At 46.1% G+C, this 23,006-nt stretch overlaps 1 protein-coding gene across 2 annotated transcripts; it reads left to right on the plus strand.

Annotated features, from left to right (window-relative positions):
- Positions 1-959: 959 nt before the first annotated feature.
- Positions 960-20,330, plus strand: Upf3a (UPF3A regulator of nonsense mediated mRNA decay). Of its 2 annotated transcripts, none has more exons than XM_059244916.1 (9): positions 960-1,184; positions 1,505-1,611; positions 3,104-3,210; positions 4,754-4,852; positions 4,990-5,100; positions 9,034-9,089; positions 9,178-9,333; positions 11,488-11,621; positions 13,940-14,494. In XM_059244916.1, the coding sequence occupies exons 1-9, from the start codon at positions 984-986 to the stop codon at positions 14,235-14,237; spliced, it is 1,269 nt and encodes a 422-aa protein (XP_059100899.1). In that variant the 5' UTR covers positions 960-983; the 3' UTR covers positions 14,238-14,494. The 2 variants fall into 2 exon arrangements, with proteins under 2 accessions (XP_059100899.1, XP_059100900.1); XM_059244917.1 differs by lacking the exon at positions 13,940-14,494 and adding an exon at positions 20,150-20,330 and having other exon boundaries at positions 961-1,184.
- The last annotated feature ends 2,676 nt before the right edge of the window (positions 20,331-23,006 follow it).

Genomic DNA, 23,006 nt, shown 5'->3' on the forward strand with positions numbered 1-23,006 from the left:
GGCAATCAATGCCTTTGTTCAGGGGGCTAAAGCTAGCCTGATAATTTTGGCTCTGAGTTTATAATCCAACTTTGTTTACTTGTGAAGTTACTATCCATCAGCTCTGTACAATCTAACATCTGGGTGTGGGGTTTTGTTTTTTTTCCTGACAACTCATCTCCACATTTTTATCAGCCTCTCAAACACACATTTTCTTCCTAATAAGGTTAACAGGCCAGCATAGCTTTTGGTCAGCATAACTGGCTACTCCAAACTGAGCAGGTTCAAACAGTGGGCTCCGAATCCTAGGCTTCCTTGGAACCATGAAATACTGGGGACTGCTCCTGCTCATGGGTTTTATAGAAGGCTGATGTTTGAGGCCTTGTACAGTTTTTGAGTCTTTGGCCTATTTAAAACGTCACATTTCAAGAGCGTCAGTATCAATACAGGCTTCACAATACAATCTGTAAATATATTTCTGAAATTTTCTCAGTAGAAAGGCGCTGTAACTAGAAACTACAGCCAACGGTATGTAAAATCTGAGCACATAGGAAAACTGTTGCTTGTAGGTCTATAGAAGAAAAATGTTTCTTAGTTTCGGTGCTGCCCCGGAGAGACTGAGTGGGCCAGAAATGGTTCCTGGGGCCTCCCAGTCCCAGACTATCATGGATGCATGCCGTCCACATCGCAGGTCAGCAGCCCACGGGATATCCGGAACGTGCGTTTGTTTTCCGTGCACAGTGTGACGGTATCGATTTCCTGTCGTCGCTGTCGGAGGATGCTGAGGATGTTTGGGTAACGGGTAACCTTGGGGCACCGCCAGCCTTCAGGGCCCGCCCGGCTGCCCACCCCCGGCGCAGGGCAGCATTGGCACCGCCCCTTCCCCCCGGCAGGCCCGGGGAGGGGACGCTGGACACCGAATGCCAAGGGAGGGGCTGCCTAGTCCTCGCGAGGCTTCGTTCTCGCGGTGGAGGCGGCGGTGGGAGGGCGGGCGGCCGGTGGGGATGCGCTCGGAAGAGGGGGCCGGAGGCCTGGGTGAGGCCCTTCCTGCGCGGGCTCCCAGCTGGAGGGAGAAACTGTCGGGCCCGGAGGCCCCGTTCCGCCGCGAGTCGCCGCGGAGGGAGTCGGCGGTGGCGCCGGCCCCGGCCTTCAGCGAGAGCGGGGCGGGCAAGCCTCGCGAGGAGAAGAGGACGGCCCTGAGCAAGGTGGGGGCGGAGCCTCGGGACCTCCCGCGGGGAGACTGGCCCAGGGCACGCCGCGGGGTGGGGCCAGCCGTTCTCGCGAGAGCACGGCTTTGAGCCCGAGGAGGGCGGGGCTTGAGGAGAGTGGGGCGGTGTGCTGGTGTCTTAGGGGCGGGGCCTTGGCCGCGGCGTTCCCATGGGGATGCGAGCCGCCGCCTCCCCAGGCAGGCTAGAGTCGGGGAGCAGCGGTGGTCGGTCTCGGTGGGCCCGGGGCCTGGGTGGGCCGAGCGGGCGGGCGGGCGGGCGGGCGGCAGCATCTAAATGACGAGCCATGGTCATCCCAGGTGGTCCTCCGGCGTCTGCCCCCCGGCCTCACCAAAGAGCAGCTGGAAGAGCAACTGCGCCCCCTGCCTGCGCACGATTACTTCGAGGTGGTGGCTGCGGACCTCAGGTGAGGGCTGCCGCGGGACACGGGTGATGGACTGAGGCGCCCAGGATTGCCATGTGTCCCCCTTCATCTGTCCCCCTTCCAGCTGTCAGTGCACGCCCGTTATGGATGGGCATATACAGGACCGTGGTGCGCCGGTGACACCGCACGTTGTGTCCTTTGTGTTTCCAGGCCTCCCTCCACATAGCTTTTAATAAATTGTATGATGAGAGAAACCAGAGTGCATCCCTTATACACGTGAGTCTGGAGTGTTTTCGCTAGTGAAGGACCAGGAATTGAGCCCGGAGAAGTGGAATTGCCACCGTGTTCCTGTGGGCAGCACCACCCAGTCAGACAGGTTCTCTGTCTGCATTGATTGGAGCAACGCAGGGCTGGCCTAACCAGCAGATGTCAGTGCCATTGAGATTCGGGATTTTTCACCATATTTTTATATCCTTTTATGTTTTCGTTTATGTCATATGCAAATTCCTTTGGGATACCTGTTTTTGTAAAAAGAGAAAAGAAAAAGAAAAATCGTCTTCAAATAAAAATACAAGTAGTTGTTAAACAGGTGGTTTTCGGATAGCTGAAGTTTAGAAAAACAGTTAAAACAACAGGGAGGGACTCAGGGTACAATCCCAGCCCCTCCTTGTAATTTGCACTCTCCCTACGAACAGACTTCTCTGACCTTTAACAGTCTCTGTGAAGTGGAATTGAAGAGTCCTACCTGTGAAAAGAAGTGTGGCTGAGAGAGAGAATGGTTTCATTTTTTCTAAGTACCAACGCACCTGAAACTGGCTTACCCATCTGAAAAGAACCTCATAGTACTACATCCTCATCCATGAAAGAGCCAAGATTAGTCTTCTTCTTGTTCTTGATGTACCAGGAATGACTAAAAATGTCCAAATGTTCATGGCCGTTGGGTGACTTCTGAAGTCTAGTATTTGTTTGTCTTTCGAGACAGAGTTTTCTGTGTAGCCCTGGCTGTCCTGGATCTCACTCTGTAGACCAGGCTGGCCTTGAACTCACAGAGATCTGCCTGCGTCTGCCTCCCAAGTGCTGGGACTAATCACCACTGCCAGGCTGAAGTCTAGTAATTTAATCTTAGTTATGTACAGTAGAGACGCTCCTGAGTAATCAAGGCTTCAGTTAATGGTTGGTTTTGTTTTGTTTTGTTTTTTGCTAAAGAATATCCAGATTGGAGCTGGATATTGGGAGCTGGGTAGTGGTGGCACACATCTTTGGTCCCAGCACTCAGGAGGCAGAGGCAGGTGGCTCTCTGTGAGTTCTAGGCCAGCCTGGGCTATGGAGTGAGTTTCAAGACAGCCAGGGCTACACAGAGAAACCCTGTCTCAAAAAAACAAAGACAAAAAAAGATTATCTAGATTGTTATAATTAGCTGAGAAGTGATTATTTGGCATAAAAAATATTTGCTGTATTAATAAAAGATAAATAAGGCAAAACTAAGGGAGTCCTGCAGTCTTTCTAACATTTTTATTGTTATCTCATATTTCAGTCTCTATCCTCATCTCTACTCAAGAGCATACATTAATTTTCGGAACCCTGATGACATCCTTCTGTTCAGAGATCGTTTTGATGGATATATCTTCATTGGCAATAAAGGTTAGGGCCTGTGTGTGTGTGTGTGTGTGTGTGTGTGTGTACACTCCTCTGTGTGTATATATGCCTCTGTGTGTGTACACTTGTGTGTCTATGGTTGTATATGTACACTCCTGTGTGTGTACACTTCTGTGTGTGTGTGTACATTCCTGTGTGTATATGTCTCTATGTGTGTATGTACACTTCTGTGTGTATACATCTCTGTGTGTATGTACACTCCTCTGTGTGTGTACACTTCTGTGTGTGTGTGCGTACACTCCTGTGTGTATACATCTCTATGTGTGTGTATGTACACTCCCTGTGTGTGTATACTCCCGTGTGTATATGCCTCTGTGTATGTATATACTTGTTATCTGTGTGTGTATGTGTGTGTACACTTCTCTGTGTGTGTGTACACTGGTGTATCTGTGTGTGTGTATGTACACTCCTCTGTGTGTATGTACACTTCTGTGTCGTGTTGTAATTGTGGAGACCAGAAGGCAGCTTGTCAGAGTCAGTTCTCTGCTTTCGGTATGGGTCGCAGGGATCTTCCTTAGGTCATCAGGCTTGGTAACGAGTACTGCTGCCCACTAAACCATCTTGCCAGCCCCAGCCCCTCCTTGTCCCTTGTTCGTTCTGCACAGTTGAGGTTAGCCCAAAACGTATTCCAAGTAAGTTCCACCTTTACCATCAGAGGAGTGCATGACTCACAAGCTTTAAAATGATAGTGCTCAGTGGGTTTAATTCTGAGGCAGAGGGTTCCATGTGTTGGTTAAAGTCTATTAATGAGAACATTTCTTTATATGTTCATCTTCCTTCCCATACAACAATAAAATCAGTTCCTGCTGCTTCCTTTTTCACCTTTTTGTTTGAAACAAACCTTACATAGATCATAGTACATGTCCTTGAAGTTTCCAAGCCCTAAAGCCCTGTGTCTCTTTTAAGCAAAGTAATTTCCTTGAGTCTCTATAACAGTTCAATAGTTGAATTGACATCTTAACATCAATTCTTTTTTAAATTTTATTTTTATTTTATGTGTATGTATGTGTCCATGCCTGAGTATATGTACATATACCATGTGTGTGCAGGTATCCTCAGAAGCCAAAAGAGGGCATCAGATTCCCTGGACGTGGAGTTAAAGGTGTTTGTGAGCCACCTAATGTGAGGTGCTTAGAACCAAATCCTGGTCCCATGTAAGAACAGCAAATGTTTTTAACCACTGAGCTCTCTAGCCCATAACATCTTAAAGTTAAAATAGTTGATTATAACAACAACAAAAACCCAAAACAACAACAGCAACAATAACTGAGTGGTGATACTTCCTTCATAAATTATTTGGAAGTAATATGGAGTAGCTGGGTTTTCTCCCTTTTTAAGGGAGCGGTTTGAGGTTGTGAGTGAGTCCTCAGGGCCATGTCATGTCAAAGTGTTGTTTCTTTGCCTCCTGCTCTTCCCGAAGCAGTTACCTTGATGACATCATCCTTCGACTCCATGTATGTTAGATCATTGTTTTCCAAAGTGAATATAGTAGTTTCACGGTCATCTTTGGACTCTGTCTCCATAAAAGGCCTGGAGTATCCTGCGGTGGTGGAGTTTGCTCCCTTCCAGAAGATTGCCAAAAAGAAGCTGAAGAAGAAAGATGCCAAGACTGGAAGCATTGAAGATGGTGAGCCCTTTTCTGAGCAGAATTATAAACCCACAGATGAAATGTGCTGATCAAACATTGCCTGCAGTTGGAGAGGGGGGGTGTACTCATTCATTCATTCATTGATTCATTTCATCCATTCTGTTTTAAATTTACAGATCCAGAATATAAACAGTTTCTGGAAACATACAGTTTGGAGGAAGAAAAAACCAGTGCTAGTCCTGAGACACTTCTGGGAGAGATCGAAGTGAGGACAAGAGAGCTCCTCGGTCTGTTTGCTCATTTCTTTATTGAGATGCTTATTAATGGATGAGGGTGAAATTTCTTTCTGTTACAGGCTTGATAGAAACAGTATTTTCTACTTTCGACAAAAGAGTGATAGGGCAGGGAAATACTTTTGAGCCTTTGTTGATAAACGCGATGTGTTTAGCGGTTGTATTTAAAATGACGACACTTCCAAAGACAAATGTGTGCTCTTGGCTGGGTCAGAGAGGAGCTTTTGTCACAGTGCTGACTGTCAGCAGCCGTGAGAGTACCTTGGGAGCCTCTGGAGACAAGACGTTTTGCTCAGAAATGAACCTGCTTTGCTGCTTCGGCAGAGTAGCAAGCCTTCCAAGGAAGCTAAGCAGTCAGTCAGTGAATAAGCGCAGCCAGCAGCCAGGGTCTGCTTGAACTCCATTCACGCTTCCTCTCAGAGTGGGGTGGTTAGAAATGTTTGTCTCCTGGAATAGGCCCCAGAAAATGCACGTGCAGACGTGGAACACCTTTATTTTCACCAGGCACACCCGGTTTAGTCTCAAACACACCTGAATGTTCCATTTCCGACTAGTCTCAGGATCAAAAACCTCTTCTCAAGGGGCTGGAGGGATGGCTCGGAGGTTAAGAGCATCAGTTGCTCTTCCAAAGGACCCCGGTTGGATTCCCAGCCCCTTACAGCCATCTATAACTGCAGTACCAGAGGATCCAGTGCCTTCTTCTGGCCTCTGTGGGCACTGCACACACATGGTACACAGACATGCATGCAGACAGAACACCCATACACATTCAAAAAAAAAAAAGATTTTAAAAAAACAAAACAAAACCCTTTTCTTGAGGCCTGGCACCCCTTATGTGTTCTGTTCACCTGTCAAGACTTGTATAACATCTCAGGTATAATTGGTTCGTTAGTCTTTACATGAATTCCCTGCTCAGTTTCCTCCCCCACTCCCATGGTTGAAATACATTGTCATCTTTGTAGTTACAGGAAAGAGACAGTAGAAATTGAGTATCTAGTGAATGAACAGACCACAGAGTCTGGAGCTATAGGAACAGAGTGTAAGCTCGTATAATTGAGAGATGTAAGAAACCCTAGTGTTGAGACTGGAGACCCGGATTCCTGTCAGGGAGTGGATCATTGCTCTGTCCACAGTGGGTGGGGAATGCCAGAAAGAAGCAGGGGACTGGCTGATGGCTCTTGCTCCCCGGGAAAGGCTGTTGTATTATGCTGAGCGTATGTTTTAGAGGTGAAATATTGGGGGAGGAGGGGATGGTAGACAGATTAGTGAGGGGGCTAAGGGGTAGAGAGAGCTAAGGACCAGAGATCTAAGACGAGCAGATGGCTAGTTATATATATATTTGCATATGTAATATGTACATATATAATATATACATAGAGAAGGTGGAGAAAGATACTTTGGGGGCAAAAATCGAGATCTGATTTCAAAACTTGTTATACTTGCAAAGTTAGAAAAGGCAAATTAGGTATTTTTAAAACTCACCTTCCAGCCCCCTCCTCCATCTTTCTTGGTCTGTTTAAGTGTTTCTTGTTACAGGGTCTGTCACTACAGGCCACTTTTGAGACATCGTTTTGTGGGTCAGATCTAGCTCTGTCCCTGCAGAGGGCCTCTGTCCTTGTCATCTTGGTGCCCGTTATATCGCCAGTAGTACTTACATATTGACACAAATGCCAGGCTGACTCTTAGCCCCCAGGCGTTATATTGCCAGTAGTACTTACATATTGACACAAATGCCAGGCTGACTCTTAGCCCCCAGGCGAGCGGTTCACTCACCTCAGACATGGACTCTGGAGGCTGCTGTAGTTGCTGCTCTGCTTCTCAGTTTGAATCTTCACCACGTCATTAATAGGAGTTGCCAATATTTTCTTAGCTTTTAACCTTTTGCGGAGTCTCGTGAACAAGCCTAACAAATAAGGTTTGAATAAGATTATAATAAACTCTCGTTGGCAGGAGGTCTTTGGAATGGACGTACCTAGGATTAGCTCTGAGACTTGGCACTTCATAACCTCAGCAAACCTCATCACCTCCTTGAGCCTTGTAAAATTTTGTGATACAGTAATTAGGGAAGGAGGAGGAAAGTGTATCCATGTTACTAAACTTTATCTTGGGATCCACTGTTTTGTTAGTCTGACAGCCAAAGTATCTCTTTGAAATGAATTCATTTCTGCCAGATTGGTTACTTCCATGGCCACAGCACCTACCATAAAGTGTGGGCCTCTGACCATGTCCACTCTCGAGGCTGAGTACCATTTGATCTGTCAAGTCAGGGTATCAGAAGTCCTTGGTTTGAATTAGGGGCCCACGTCTAGTGGCTTTCTCACAGATTTCTACTAGTTCCTGGACCTCACAATTCTGGAAATGTCATGCCAACTCTCAGGTGTATCCAAGGATTCTTCACAGACCCAGACGATTCCCACCTTCTCACCATGTCCTTACATGTGGAGGTCATGGAACTCCTCCCTTTTGGAGCTGGTCCCTCTGGTGACAGACACCTGTAGGCCTGTAACATGCTGGGGCACCTGACATACCAATCAGATATAAGGGATGAGGAGTAGGAGAAGTGATGTTAAGGTATGTTCTTTAGACAAGTGCAATGGGTGCTTTTGTTGGTCAGCAGTGCTGTAAGGGATCATTTTCTAAGCTTTAGTATTTGGAGTTAATGTCACATTATTCTGGTTTTACTGAGTATAAAAAAGATTGAATATCTGAAATGATAAGGACCAGAAATGTTCTGTTTGGGACTTTGGAATGTTTGTATATATGTAATAAAATATTGTGGAGATGGGACACAAGTCTAAAGATAAAATTGTGTTTTCTGTGTATTTTAAGCACATAGTGCAAAGGCAGTTTTATACATTTGTAATGCATCTCTGACTGACATATCTCATCACATGTAGACTTTTCCACTGTGTCATTATGTCAGTGCTCAAAACTTTGGTTGAAGGCATTTCAGATTTTGGATTTTTGAATTAGATTGGCATGTATTAAAGGCTCTGTGTTGTTGGGGCTGGAGAAATGGCTGGGTGGTTAAGAGCACTTGTTGCTTCTGCAGAGGACCCCAGCAGTTCCCAGTACCCACATGGCAGCTCACTACCATTACTAACCAGTTCCAGGGAATCTGACATCCTGTTCTGACCTCCACAGGCACCAGGCATAAACATGGTACATAGACATACATGCAGACAAACACTCATACAGATAGAGTGAAACTAAATAAACATTAAAAGAAAAACACTAAAAACTGGAAAAGCAAAAACTGGCAATTTGCATAGCATCAAAGTAAGTATATAAATGCTATTTATGATTCTTCAGAAGTATAAAAAGATGTTAGTAACATTTGAGAAGCTTAAGATTATTACACACATACTACTTTTTTTGCCAACTATGTGAGCAATATTAATGACTACTTGAAGAAAAAAGAATCTTGTGTCTTTTTCTTCACTGACACCGGTGCCCCCGTAAATAACCACTTACCTGTAGTCCTATAAACAGCCTAGTTAAACTCCCTGGGTCACCACACCACAACACGGAAGGTAGACCGTGGAAGTCGGGGGGTTAGCTGGGAAGAGAAAGGGGACTGCCGGAGTGGGAGGGTCAAGGGCTGGTCATGGAGTGTAAATGTGATCGAAATGCATTGTGTACATGTATGAAAATGTCAAAATGACCTATTATTGTCTATAATTAACATATGCTAATAAAACGCTTAAAAGAATGGCATGCTTACCATGTGCAAAATTATCAGTACCTCCAGATTACTTACATTTGTCATAATAGAATAAGAGTGCCCCTGGGTACAGTGCATGCCTGTGTAAATTTTAGAGATAGTATTCTTCCCCTAATTATTTTAATATTAAATTGGAAACAAGTATTTAAAATAAATCTCAATTTAGAAGTGATTTGTGATGTATTACAATTTTTGTTCTTTAGCCAGAAGAACCACACCTCTTTTGGAATATATTAAAAATAGAAAACTAGAAAAGCAGGTAGGTGTTGTTTTACCCGGTGACTATCTGTCCTGTGCTCGCTGGTTCCATCCACAAAATCTACATACGTGTTTGTCTATACCTTCAGAGAATTCGAGAAGAAAAGCGTGAAGAGCGGAGGAGGAGGGAGCTGGAGAAGAAGCGTTTACGGGAAGAGGAGAAAAGGAAAAGGAGAGAGGAGGAGAGATGTAAAAGGAAAGAGGCAGATAAGCAGAAGAGAACCGAGAAGGAAGTGAAGATTAAGGTAATATTGGGGAAACATTTCTTCTTTCCCCACAGTGTAGTTCTCCTAGAGTGATGAGGCCATCTAAGTATTTCAACTCTTTAAAAAATGATAAACATTTTCAGTTAATCCAGCCCTTTATCAGTGCTTTATACCCACTCTACAACAGTGGCCTCAGACGTTCCCCTAGGCTCCGGCGTCCTCACACAGCCCGCGTGTGCTGAAGCTGTGGAAGGCGTGAGGCTCTGGCCTCCCAGTGTGGAGTGGGGGTCACGGCACCCAAAGGGTCCCTGCCTTAGAGTCTCCTGAGAACTTCCTGCAGGGCTTCTCCCTGTCCTGCCTCAGCAGCTCAGAACTCAGACTCACACCCAAGGCTCAGCACTAGGCAGCCCCCGTCGCTTTCACCCTCATGTCCAGGTTTTCCCATGACTGATGCATTCATTCACACTGATTGAAGAGATTTCTCTCCTCGATATTGGTCAGCATTGGAGTCAACCCTTCTTAGGACTTTTTTAAACTGAGATTTCAGCCCGGCATGGTTTCACCTTACTCCACGGAAGATTTAAGGTACTTATTAGGGTTCTGAAGAACTGTACAATATAAAGAAAGTATCAACTATCATTAACTGTTACTTTTAATACCTAAGGAACATGTCTATGGTTAGCAAAGTCTGTGTGTACGTACTACATAGTGCCTGGTAACTGCAGAGGCCAGAAGAGAACATTGGATGCCCTGGAGCTGGAGGAGCCACATGTGGGTGTTAGCACCTAATCCAGGTCCTCTTCAAGAGCAACAAGTGCTCTTAACCACTGAGCCAGTTCTCCAGCCCCATGATATCTGTTGTTTTTAAAATTGCATAGTATCATAGTAGCAGTGAAGTCAGGGAACCTGACCAAAGCTGTAAGAGCAGAAGACTAATGGGCAGAGATAGTCTTCAAAAAGCTACTCTCAAGGGTGGAGGTGTAACTCAGTTGGTAGAGTACTTGCCTAGAGTGGGTTAAGCTGTGATTTTAAATCCCAGTACCACATAAACCAGGTGTTTTAGCATAAGCCTATGTTGCTAGCACTGAGAGACAGAGTCAGGGGGCTCAACAGTTCAAGGCTGGGCTGAGTTAGATAGCAAGAATTTGTCTCAAAAAACAAAAGGGTGGGGATGGAGAGATGCTCAGTGGTTAGTTAGGAGCAGGAGAGCCTGTGGGTTCCTGTGGTGGAGGCTTTCACTGCCACATAGACAAGAATTAGAAGACAAAGAAGGAAGATGCAGGACATGACAGAGCTTCCAAGGGCTTGTTTCGAATGACCTAGTTCCAAAATAATACCTCTAGCTGGAGACCAAGGGTTTAACACATGAATTTTTGGGAATATTTAATACTCAGACTGTAACAGTGACTATGAGATTAACTTGTATAGTGACTTCATGTAAGGACACTTTAATGTTGGCACAAGGACAAAACTACCTAATAGAGTGTTGCTCAGAATTAGGCTCCATTAGCAGGGTATGTGTGTACTAACATGTAAATCAAAATTGGATCACCGTGGAGACCCCCAGAGGTTTCCTAGTGAGATCTGAGCTTGCTTTACCCAGCAGAACTCCATAGGGGAATGATTGGACCACAGGTGTGGTTACCAGGTGTTTGGAAGGGTCTGCACTTGGCTGTGTGGTATGCTTTGATCTAGCAAGGGGGAGATCTTTTGCCCTGCCCCTTAGCATTGTTATAAAAAGCCCTTTTGAAGAGACAGAAGGGGCCAGTGGATTTTGATCCAGGCCCTCCCACAACATTGCTGTGTTTCTGTCTGTCTCCTCTCTGCTATCTTTCTATCTAAAAGTTTCTTATTCCTCTCCTCTCCTCATAGGAACCCTTTAAAAGGTGGGAGCTGGCCTCAGATCAGTAGTACACATTTTGTTTTATAGTGTTCTTTTGTTAAATTGGATGCCATTATTTTAACAATCCTACATCATTTTTCATAATTGTAAAGATTTTATTGATAGTGTCATATGTATTAAACCCAAAACAGCTGGGTGGCAGTTGTTCTTGTTTTTGATTTTTGGGCCTTCAACAATTCCTTTGCTATTCAAACATTTGAGCTCAATATTGGTATATATTTTTAATTATTTAACAATTTATTTTATGATATAGCATTGAGTAATATTTTATTAACATTACAATTTCTCAGCTTCTTAAAAAGCTGGAAACAGGAGAAGAAGCAACCACAGAGAAACCCAAAGAAAGAGGTGACTCAGTTGGTCCTGGAGACGAGAAGCAGGAAGCCCGGCCAGTGGAAGGCCTGCAGGAGACGCCTGGGGAAAGGTGAGCATGCTCTTGTTCCCGTGACTGCCTCCTGCCCCAGTGTGGAGTCACAGCATCAATGCAAGTTGTGTGCTCTTCACATTGCCCCTGGAGTATGCTAGCTTGTTTGTTTCTGCTGACCATGCCAGGAGTTAGTAAGCATCGAGTCAGCTGTCTCGGGTGCCTCTTCAAATGAGGAGCAGTTTCTGGGGCTTCCTTAACATCACTTGAGCGGCTTCCTTTTCCTCCATAAGACTTCCTTCCTGGATGTATGTCTCCAGGGTCTGCCTCTGAGTCTTTCTTTCTGTGTGGTTTGTACCTGGTCGTTGCTTCCCTCTGTGTGTTGAGGTTTCCCACACATTTTTATTCCAGCTCCCCTACAGTTAATCCGTGATTAAATCTCAGCTACCTACAACTACAGATTTCAGAGTCCGATCTTTTCGAGCTGGCCAGTTTTGGGAGTTTTGTTTGTTTCTGTGGTGGAGCAGTAGGCCTTCAATAGTGAAATCCCCTCCTTAGGTCTGTCTTTTGTTGGTCTTGCCTCTATCTTTACCTGCTCATGACACGGTTTCATGGGAAGAGCTCAGCTGTGAAGCTGGCAGGCGTAGCCCCCTGCCCTGACTATCTATCATACCTGCCGCACACACCCGGGCTTGCCCCACCTAGGGTTTCTGCCACTCTTGGAATCTCTACCCTTTGATTCGGGTTGGAGTATTTTAGTGTCATTGTTTATGGTACAGCAGTACCTGTTATTGTTGTCATAAGTCCTCACTTGTTCCCATGCCTCCCGTGTGGATAAGCCACAGAGGGGACATGGTGGTGGCTTGTACCCATGGTTCAGGGAAGCAAAGATTTCAAGAACCCCAAACCAAGTAGCCATGTGCTTACTCACTATTCACTTAGCCTTTAGATATGCCTAAGTCAGTCACCTGGCCTTATTAAACCTGAGTTCAGTCGGCTGTGCTTAGAGCAGAATAAAACTGTTGAGGCTGTGTCGCATGCACGCCTGGGAACCTAGACTGTCACTCGTTTAGTTAAGCTGTAAAGTGGGGATCGCATTGACTTTGGGAGAGTTAGGACAGTGTGTCTGCATACCTCAGCATTATGTCACTGCATACTTGTCATTCAGATAGAGTAGCAGATATTTGTCCATCTTTCCATGTCCTTTGTTAGATGCTTACTGTGAGCCCATTGCTGCTAACTCACCCCTGTAGTGATGGACTCAGCTCCTGTGCACCCCTGTAATGATGGGCTCAGGTCCTGTGCACCCCTGTAGTGATGGGCTCAGCTCCTATACACTCCTGTAATGATGGGATCAGGCCCTGTACACCCCTGTAATGATGGGATCAGCTCCTATACACTCCTGTAATGATGGGATCAGGCCCTGTTCACTCCTGTAATGATGGGATCAGGTCCTGTGTACCCCTGTAATGATGGGATCAGCTCCTGTGCACCCCTGTAGTGATGGGCTCAGCTCCTGTGCACCCCTGTAATGATGGGATCAGCTCCTGTACACCCCTGTAGTGATGGGCTCAGCTCCTGTACACCCCTGTAGTGATGGGATCAGGTCCTGTGCACCCCTGTAGTGATGGGCTCAGCTCCTGTGCACCCCTGTAATGATGGGATCAGGCCCTGTACACCCCTGTAATGATGGGCTCAGCTCCTGTACACCCCTGTAATGATGGGATCAGGCCCTGTACACCCCTGTAGTGATGGGATCCGGTCCTGTGCACCCCGTAATGATGGGATCAGGTCCTGTGCACCCCTGTAATGATGGGATCAGGTCCTGTGCACCCCTGTAGTGATGGGCTCAGCTCTTGTGCACCCCTGTAATGATGGGATCAGGTCCTGTGCACCCCTGTAGTGATGGGCTCAGCTCTTGTGCACCCCTGTAATGATGGGATCAGGTCCTGTGCACCCCTGTAGTGATGGGCTCAGGTCCTGTGCACCCCTGTAGTGCTGGGCTCAGGTCCTGTGCACCCCTGTAGTGATGGGCTCAGCTCCTGTGCACCCCTGTAATGATGGGATCAGGCCCTGTGCACCCCTGTAATGATGGGATCAGGTCCTGTACACCCCTGTAGTGATGGGCTCAGGTCCTGTGCACCCCTGTAGTGATGGGCTCAGCTCCTGTGCACCCCTGTAATGATGGGATCAGGCCCTGTGCACCCCTGTAGTGATGGGATCAGGTCCTGTGCACCCCTGTAGTGATGGGATCAGGTCCTGTGCACCCCTGTAATGATGGGCTCAGGTCCTGTGCACCCCATTCAGAGTCTAGAAGGGAGACAGATAATCAGCCATCTACCTACAGTTAGTTATTGACCGTTTGTATTGACTCACAGGTTACAGGATGGCAGTGATAAAGAGCAAAGGGACAAAAGATTTCGAGAGAAAGAACCTGAAACTCCAAGATGTCACCCAGATGGTTGCAGAAAGCACAACAGTCACTCTGAGTTTGCCAGGTTTTCCAGGAGGACCGAAGACGAACCCAAGTGGGGGAAAGCCTTTACCCAGGATAGAGGGAAGAAAGGGAGCCAGGATGGGGGTGTCCCTGTGGACAGGGCAGAGAGAACGAGCAAGGGACAGGAGTGTGACAGCCTGGGCCTAAGAAAGGAGCGCCTGGGGAACAAGGTTCTGTAGTCCCCTGGGCCCGTCTTCCCTGTCGATACGTGCCAAGAGTACGCAGTGTGCCTCTGAAGTCTCATAACGACTTTCCCCAAATAAAAGGAGACAAGAGAAATCTGCCTAGGTGTGTAGAGGTCCAGGGCTGCACTCTGTCAGCTCACACGCCCATGGGGGCTGACTTTGAAAGTCCATTTCTTCTAGAGTATTCTTGCTCTCCTGGGGTACACTGAACTTAAATTCAGAATAAAACATACTGTCATCTTTTTAAAGAATCAAGCTTCTATTTACCAGGAAAAATTGTTTAGCATAAATCATTTACTTGAGATTAATATTGTAAAATGTAGCTTTAAGATAATAAGGGAAACAGCATCTTGTGGAGCTCTCTTGGATGTCATTGACTAATAAATAGTCTCAGAGCCCGTGAGGCAGTTCTGCCTGAGTGTGAAGACGGCCGCGAGGTTCCCTTGAGCCCGGTGAAGAGATGTTTTTTTCAGAAGTGTGACGGTCACTTCTGTTTGGTCACGTGCTCCCAGAGACCCATTGAGAGGGTTAATGCCACTGGGTCCATGTTTAGATTGCTCGTCACTGGAAAGCCAATGTTTGGGAGCCAAGAGCTGAGGGGAAAAGAGTCAGATTAACAGAGGACTGCCATGCTGGGAGACCAGGGGCACCACCCCCAAAGCCTGTCTTAGGGAACTCAGGGACAGAGGTCTTTTATGGCAAGGGAAAGGAAGGATGGTAAGGTGGTGGACAGTGGGGTCTTGTCTTGTGGCCAGAACATCTCAATCAAACTCAGTGTCCTGGGGCTAGTACCTACAGTCTCCTCAGACAGGTGTGGACTTCTTCACTGTAAGTTAACCTCACATCAGTTTGCATGCTCTGTGTGAGCTGACATACAGAACTGAAGGCTAACAGTGAGTCTTCCTTACATGTTCTGAAGTTCTCTGGAGGTAGCCAGTGTTCTGGTTCTCGAAATGTTTCTAAAGGAAGATTATTTAGTAGTTAACATCTTAATCTTTAGCTGTAGCTTCCATTTAGGATGCTAGCAAAGGGATGGCTTTCCGAGGATAACTTCCCTGGAACAGGTATTGAGTGGCACTGTACTTCCGAGCCAGCCTCATGCACATGCTCACCGGGACTGGTGGCTCAATTGCCTCTGATTTGAGCATTTTACCAATGTGAACAAATGGCCACATACCAGAGACCTTGGAGTCTGGCTCTCTTCACTCACTGATTGCCTTTGGATCCATTGACGGCGCAGGGCACTGCTGACGGCCTTTTAAAAAACATATATATTAATTGATTATCTGTGTCCTATGGTGACATCCATTTTAAATGCTTTCGAGACCGGCCAAAAGAAGTGCCCAGAGATTCCTGGAGTCATTGTAACCTAGGGGACCCTAAGCATAACCATGGTCTATTGGAGAGAGGCATTCACCTGGCCTTTCAGCTGCTTCTGTTTGAACAGTGGGGTATTTGAGACCTGTAAATGGTGCTCACCAACTGTGTGCTCATTGATCCCGATCTGCTGTTGGGGTTGCTTTGGACACAGTACTTCGTTCCTATGAGGCCTGGCAGTGTGTTGTTTAGAAGGATCAGACTGCAGTCTCCATGTGTACATGCGGATGTCATCTGAGAGTGAGGCTAGCCATATTGGCTCCCAGAGCCCCCCATCTGCCTCAGGGATTCAGACCAGTGTCCACTTCCTACCTCAGGCCTTTTCCGTTCTTACAGGCCAGAGAGTCTTAAGCTGAACTCCTGGCAGGATGTACCAATAAAGTTATCCTCATGAAGAGGACACTGGACAAGGACCCTACCCCTACATGACAACAAAATCATCTTCATGAAGAGGACACTGGGAAGGGTCCCTGCCTGAAGTTGTCAGCTACCAGGGAACAGGGTCTGTCTCCCTCTGTCACTCCTTCAATGCTAGCTGACCTCAGGGACTGCTGTTTTTGGCTAGGGTGTCTTTGTGCCCTAAAGCAGTTGCTTGTCAGGTCTGTCAGTGAGAATTATAGATGTATGGGGAGACGTTCCCAGTTTTCATTTGAATTCATAAAACTATGAGGAGATGGCCTCCTGTTTGGATTTTTAGTAATTCCTTAACAAAGTATTTCTCTAAAGTTTCTGTTATTTCTTGTTTTCAGTCCTGGCCTTTTGACTCCTTGATAGTATCAATAATTTTATTCTAAACATAAACATCACAAAGGAGAACAGTTAGCTATCAGTGTCAATTGCTTAGCCTGGCAGTAAGTGGCATCTGGCAGTGGATTAAAGGGGTTTTCTCTTCTGTTGTGAAATTTCACATTTACTGTCTTTGAAAATAGTTTTTTACCTGCTGACATAATAGTGCTCACCAAGTGATCTCTCCATACTTCATGATTCTCCCGGCAGTGAGGTGCCTCTGGTGACAGAGACGATTGGGTTGATGGGGGATCAGGCTCTCAGTAGCCAGGAGGTGTCTCCAGTGTCCAAGGACGAGGACCTTTCACTGACAAACACTTGGTCCCCAAGCTGTAGTAGGTATGGCCCTTGGGCTGAATTCTGCTGGTGTGGGTAGATTCTGTAGAAAGAGGCGAGATGGGAGGGCATAGCTTTCTCCACACCACGCTGGTGAAAAGAATTTACTGTCTTCGTCTTTTATCACGGAATTCTTGTGTTAGTATGTTAGCATGTTTGCCTTCTATGAGAGGATGGGATTCCTACAGAAGCACTTTGGATTTCTGTTTCTTATCTTTGGAACTAAAGCCATGTTAGAGCTAAAAGTTGAGAATTGATCAACCATTTGCTCTGTGTTAATAGATTATTAAGACTACAAAAGGGCCAGGTGGTGGTGGTGCATGCCTTTAATCCTAGCACTGATAATAAACTTTCCTTTTGTATGTTTGTTTGTTTGTGTTGTGTTGTTTTCCCAGACAGGGCTTCTCTGTGTAGCCCTGGCTGTCCTGGAACTCACTCTATAGACCAGGCTGGCCTCGAACTCACAGAGATCCACCTGCCTCTGCATCCTGAGTGCAGGGATTAAAAGTGTGCATCACCACCACCCAGTGAAAATCTTATGGTTGGGGGTCACCACAACGTAAGGACCTGTATTAAAAGGTCACAACATTAGGAAGGGTGAGAACCACTACTCTTAATGGTTACATGTAAATTCAATTTCAATTCTTTTTATCTTGTCAGTTTAGTTAAATTTCGAAAAATGCTGTCTACTGTCTCTTGGTGAGTTTTTGCTAGACTCTGTATTTTGGTATAAATCTAGCCACTTCTTGCAAGTTGTCACCCCTATTTTAGTATCAAGAGAACATTTGTAAGATTCTGAATTTCTCCCAGAATACTTCACTGTTACACATCTAAGAACAGACAGCCATGTAAGTAATGTTACATCATAAAAGGACAAGTCTTGGACGGTTTAAACTCAGTTGTCCACTTGTTAAGGGGACAGCATCATCAGTGATAATGGCATTGTCATTTTTCAGTAGTTGTGTGGGACAGTCAGTATGAGTGAAGAGCGGTCTGCCATGAATTACTCTCTGAAGAGTCACAATGGCTATGGCCCTACATGATGAGGTCCAGGTTTTACAGGACTGCCACCATGCACGACAGTCTTGATAGAGGATTCTTGTGTCACTTTGGGCGTCTGGGGACTGGAGGCATTTCTTGCTAACTGCTGGTAGTTTAGGGCTCCTGGGCAGATGACAGAAGCCATGCTATTTTAAGTCAGGCCTTTCTTGAATTGTCTTTGCCTAGATTCATATGTGGAAGTCCTTATCCAATATGGCTGCACTGGAGTAAGGAAGTAATTCAGGTCACATATGCTTAGGACAGTGGTTTGACTGATTGATGACAGCGTAAGTAGAGATCAGAACAGGCCCCTCTGCTGGTGAGAACACAGTGAGAAAGCCTCCTCTGGCGCCACCAGGAGAGAGTTCAGCAGAAGCCACATTGGCAGAGCAGGAGTCCTGTGCAAGTAGGGAGTCTTTGAGCCCATCCCCCACCTCTAGCCTCCTGGATTAGTCATATGTTGCTGTGACACAAGCATCGTAAGGGGTTATTCTGGTTCACCATTCCAGGATACAGACTGTCACAGAGGGGAAGGCGTGAGGGCAGGATCGTGAGGCAGCTGGTCACATGTGTCCACAGTCAGGAAGCGCAGAGAGATGAGGGCTGATGCTAGCTAGCATCCTTTTGATGCAGTCCAGACTCAAGTCCTGGGAGCAGTGTTGTTGACCCGTCCCACCTCAGTTATCTAACCAAGATAATCTCTCACAGGCGTCACCAGGGACCCCTCTCAGGTGATTCTAGGTTCTGTCAAGTAGATAGTTAACATTAGCCACTGCACCTCCTCTCAACATGGGGACCTGCAGCTGCACTCCAGCCCAGTGTTAGGTCCAGGAGACCCCAGAGCGTTTCCATTCACCCACAGTCTCCCTTGTCCCTTGTTCATGGAGTGTCCCTCCATAACAGCGTGTTTATTTTCTGTGGGGCACTGTTTATCGGGTTAGCCTGTCCGTGAAATTAGTAAACTCCATGAAGTTCGGGACTGAGTTTTTCCGTGGCTGAGTGTGCCCTCTCCTCACAGGGTATCTAGCACCCAGAGAAATGGTAGTAGCTGCTGGGAGGTGAGGCATGAGCAGAAAGGCAGTGTCTTCTGGGCATACATCAGAAAACCTGAACAAATATTTGTCTTACAAATACTATGGGTTTTGTCTAGAATTTCTCATCAGCTGGATGTTTTTAGTTAAACCACTTAAATCTCAGTGAATTTTTGTGTGTGTGTGAGTGGGGATAGTGGGTGGAGACGGTCTCGTATATTCCTGGCTAGCTTCAAGCTTGCTGTATGGCCAAAGAGGTCATTGAACTGATCTGGCTTCTTTCCCAAGTGCTGGATTTACAGATGTGTGCACCACCATGAGTGGCTTTTTTAATTAATTTCTATTTTATGTGTGTGTGTGTGTAGCCTACATGTCTGTGTACCATGTGCACGTTTGTTACCTACAGAGGACAGAAGATCTAAATGGATCCACAGCCTAATCACACTGACTCAACACAAGTGTCTGAAATAACCAGTCCAATCAGGAATTTGAGACCTTCTTCTTTCCACACAGTTCTCTACTAGTCAACAGATAGCCCAAAGAAATACACGGGGAAATCTACAGTTAAAACTCTTGTACAGTTTCTTTTTTCTCCCTTCCTGTCTTTCCAGCTTACACTGAGTTCAGAACGATAGATTCTCTGTGTCTGTAATTGCCTTTGCTTCAAACAAACCTTCTTTTACTTTATGCTTTACACATTACATGGGGATATTTTATTTTTTAGACAAGCTCTCATTGTACCTTCCTGGCTGGCCTTGAACTCACCTCCTGAGTGCTGATATTAAAAGCATGGGTCACCATTCCCAGCCCCGCCCCCTTTTGTAACCTTTAGTAAAAACTACAATATTGTGTTTCCATCTGCTTATGCTAGGAGTTCTTCTCAAGATAACCAGTTCCTTTGGTCATGGGTTAACAGCAACAAAAATAGTGACATTATATGAAGTTAGAATCTACTTGCTTGTTTGTTTATATATATTTGTTTATTTTGGTTTTTGGGACAGGGTCTCTCCATGTAGTCTTGGCCAGCCTGGAACTCACTGTGTAGATGAGACCAGGCTGGCCTTGAATTCCCAGAGATCTGCCTGCCTCTACTTTCTTAGGGCTGGTATTAAAGGCATGCACCAACATGCCTGGCTTTTTGATGCTGGCTATTGAATCTACAGTCATTGTACATATTAAAAATGATATATGGCCACTGAGCTACAATCTCTGCCCAGAAGTGAAGGTTTTTTTTTTACGTCATTCCCTTCCTCCTTGATATTTATTCTGTATGATAATCAGCAAGGAAAAAAAAACCAAACATGTTAAGGGTTTACCTTTTGGAATTTCTTGCAGGTTTTGACAGCTGCCGAACATCATCAGAATTAAGAAGAGAGACTATCCATGTGATTATGTGGCCAACCAGGCATTTGAACCAACAAATCGTTTTCCCTGTCACAGGTTCAAAGAATAATCCAAAACTTTTTTTCTAATCAAATGCTTTGTGTATTTTCCCTAAAGATCAGAGACAAACAGACACTAGATTGTGACAAGCTAACACTTTTCCCACCTGCTCCTTAAAAACAGTAACAACAACCCAAACTCTGGCTTTTAAAAGCCATACACCTGTGCGCATTCACAGGGCTTTTTTTTTGGTTTTTCGAAACAGGGTTTCTCTGTGTAGCCTGGGAGCCTGTCCTGGAACTCACTCTGTAGCCCAGGCTGGCCTCAAACTCACAGAGATCCACCTGCCTCTGCCTCCCCAGTGCTGGGATTAAAGGCGGGCACCACCACCACCTGGCCACAGGGCTATTCTTATCCTTAAGGTAAAGCTGCATTCTCTCAGAGACAACTCTGGTCCCTGAAACATCCTTACTGTGTAAATGAAGTGATGGTGTCTTCAGGTCATGAAGCTCTACTGTCCCCAATAGTGGGTCTTTGAAAACACTGCTGTTCCCTTCAAATGCGATCTCACTGGGTGCCTCTTATGCACTGAGCACACAGTCTCAGATGTCACAGGGCCACACTTACAAGTAATAAGGACAGGAGGGCTGAGGAGGTGACTCTGGATAATCAGTGGGTGTTCTGATTCCTAGCATCCATGTAAAAAAAACTAGATGGGCATGTGTCCTGAGCTATATGGCCAGTGGCAGAGGTGGGGTAGGGGTGAAGGGATTGGAGATAAGGACTCTACAGAGCAAGCTGGCCAGTAAGATTAGCCAAATCAGCATGCTCTGGGTTCAATTGAACGACCTCACCTCAGTGTATTAGTGATCAAGGAAGATACCCAACATCAACCTTGGGCCTACACACATGTGCGAGTGTGCACCTGTGCACACGCCCATGCCTTAACCCAAAAGCCACATTGCGGTGGTGATGCTCTAATGACTATCCAGTATTCCTCAGGTTAGTATTCACAGTGTTGTAAGGAGTGGGGAGATAGCTTAGCTGGTAAAGTTCATGCCACGTAAGCACAAGGACTTGAGTTCAACCCCTGTAGCACGAATCCTAATTGGTCTTATTTTTTTTTTTTTTTTTTTTTTTTTTTTTTTTTTTGGTTTTTCGAGACAGGGTTTCTCTGTGTAGCTTTGCGCCTTTCCTGGGACTCACTTGGTAGCCCAAGCTGGCCTCGAACTCACAGAGATCCGCCTGGCTCTGCCTCCCGAGTGCTGGGATTAAAGGCGTGCGCCACCACTGCCCGGCCTAATTGGTCTTATTAATAAAAACCCAGAGTCAGATATCAGGGTGAAAGCTGAAAGATCAGAGAAGCAGAGCAGCAGCCACTAGTTCTTACCTCTATGAAATCCTCTGCCTGAAAGGGATCTGAGCTCCTGTCTCCTCCCTCCTTATATTCCTCTCTCTGCCCAGCCATATCACTTCCTGTCTCTACCTCCCAAGGGCTGGGATTAGAGCCATAAGATCCCAAGTACTGGGATTAAAGGTGTGTGTCATCACTGCCTGGCTATGTTTCTCTTTTAGACTGGATCAACCTTGTGTAGCCCAGGGTGGCCTTGAACTCACAGAGATCCATCTTCCTCTGTCTCCCAAGTGCTGGAATTAAAGTTGTGAGCCACCACTGCCTGGCCTCTATCGCTAACTAGTGGCTTAGCTCCTCCCTCTGATCTTTAAGGAAAGCTTTATTTGTTAGAGCACAAATAAAATATCACCACAAACCCCTAGGACCTATGTTTTAAAAAAACAGCTGGCATGGTTGTACACACTTGAATCTCAATACTGGGGAGGTAGGGTCAGGAAGAACCCTGGGGCTTGAGCTAGCCTTGCCTACTTGGCAAGTGCCAGGTCCCGGTGAGAGATCCCGTCTCATAAAACAAGGTAGATGGTGCCTGAAAAATGGTATCCATGGTTAATGTCTATCCCATGCATATACACAAAAACGTGCCATACACTTTTCTATAAAGTGCTTCCTCTTACCTTTCATCAGATCCTTAGAGGAATAATCCAAAAAATCACAATGATTCCACATTAGATTATCCATCAATATCTCTCTGACAAAATCAGTGGGACTGTGGTGTAGGAAAAAAACAAACAAACAAAAAACTTATTAGCTAAAACAGGCACCAGAGACCTGTGAGACGTCCTGTCAGGTAAAGGCCCCTGCCGTGCAAGCCTGACAGCCCTCCTGCTGGAAGGAGAGAAGACTCCTGAAAGTGGATGGGCGGGCCTTCAGGACACCGAGCCCCGTCTTCCTAATAATCACTTACCTTCTGTAGTGATGGGACTGGATAGGGAGTCCAGATCAATTAGGGTGTTGAATATAAACTGCCTTAGTGCTAATTTGGCCTGGTGGCTGTCTCTGCCCCCAGGGCAGGGTGTAGGACCTCTGTCATTCTAGGGAGCATTCCTAAGTGTGATCAAGGAAGTGTGACATCTCTTGAATGGAGATGTCAGAATGGATAGAGCCTGGGTCCCCAGTAGGGCATAGGAGCTTGTTGTTGTTTGTTTTATCTGTATGGGTATTTTACCTGCATGCATGTCTCTGCATGCCTGATGCCCAAGGAGGCCAGAAGAGATATCAGATCCTCTGAAACTGGAGTTTTCAGGTGGTTGTGAGCTATGATGTGACCTGGACCAGCAGGTCATTTTTCAGTGACAGGTTCCTGAGAAGGACCAGGGGATGAGAAGACAGGAAAGTTTGGACTCCGGAGGTCCAGCACAAGCTACTTCTTATGGCAAGCAAAGTTATTAAGAAGTG

This window comes from Peromyscus eremicus, chromosome 17 (assembly GCF_949786415.1).
Source record: "Peromyscus eremicus chromosome 17, PerEre_H2_v1, whole genome shotgun sequence".
NCBI classification, from domain to species: domain Eukaryota; kingdom Metazoa; phylum Chordata; class Mammalia; order Rodentia; family Cricetidae; genus Peromyscus; species Peromyscus eremicus.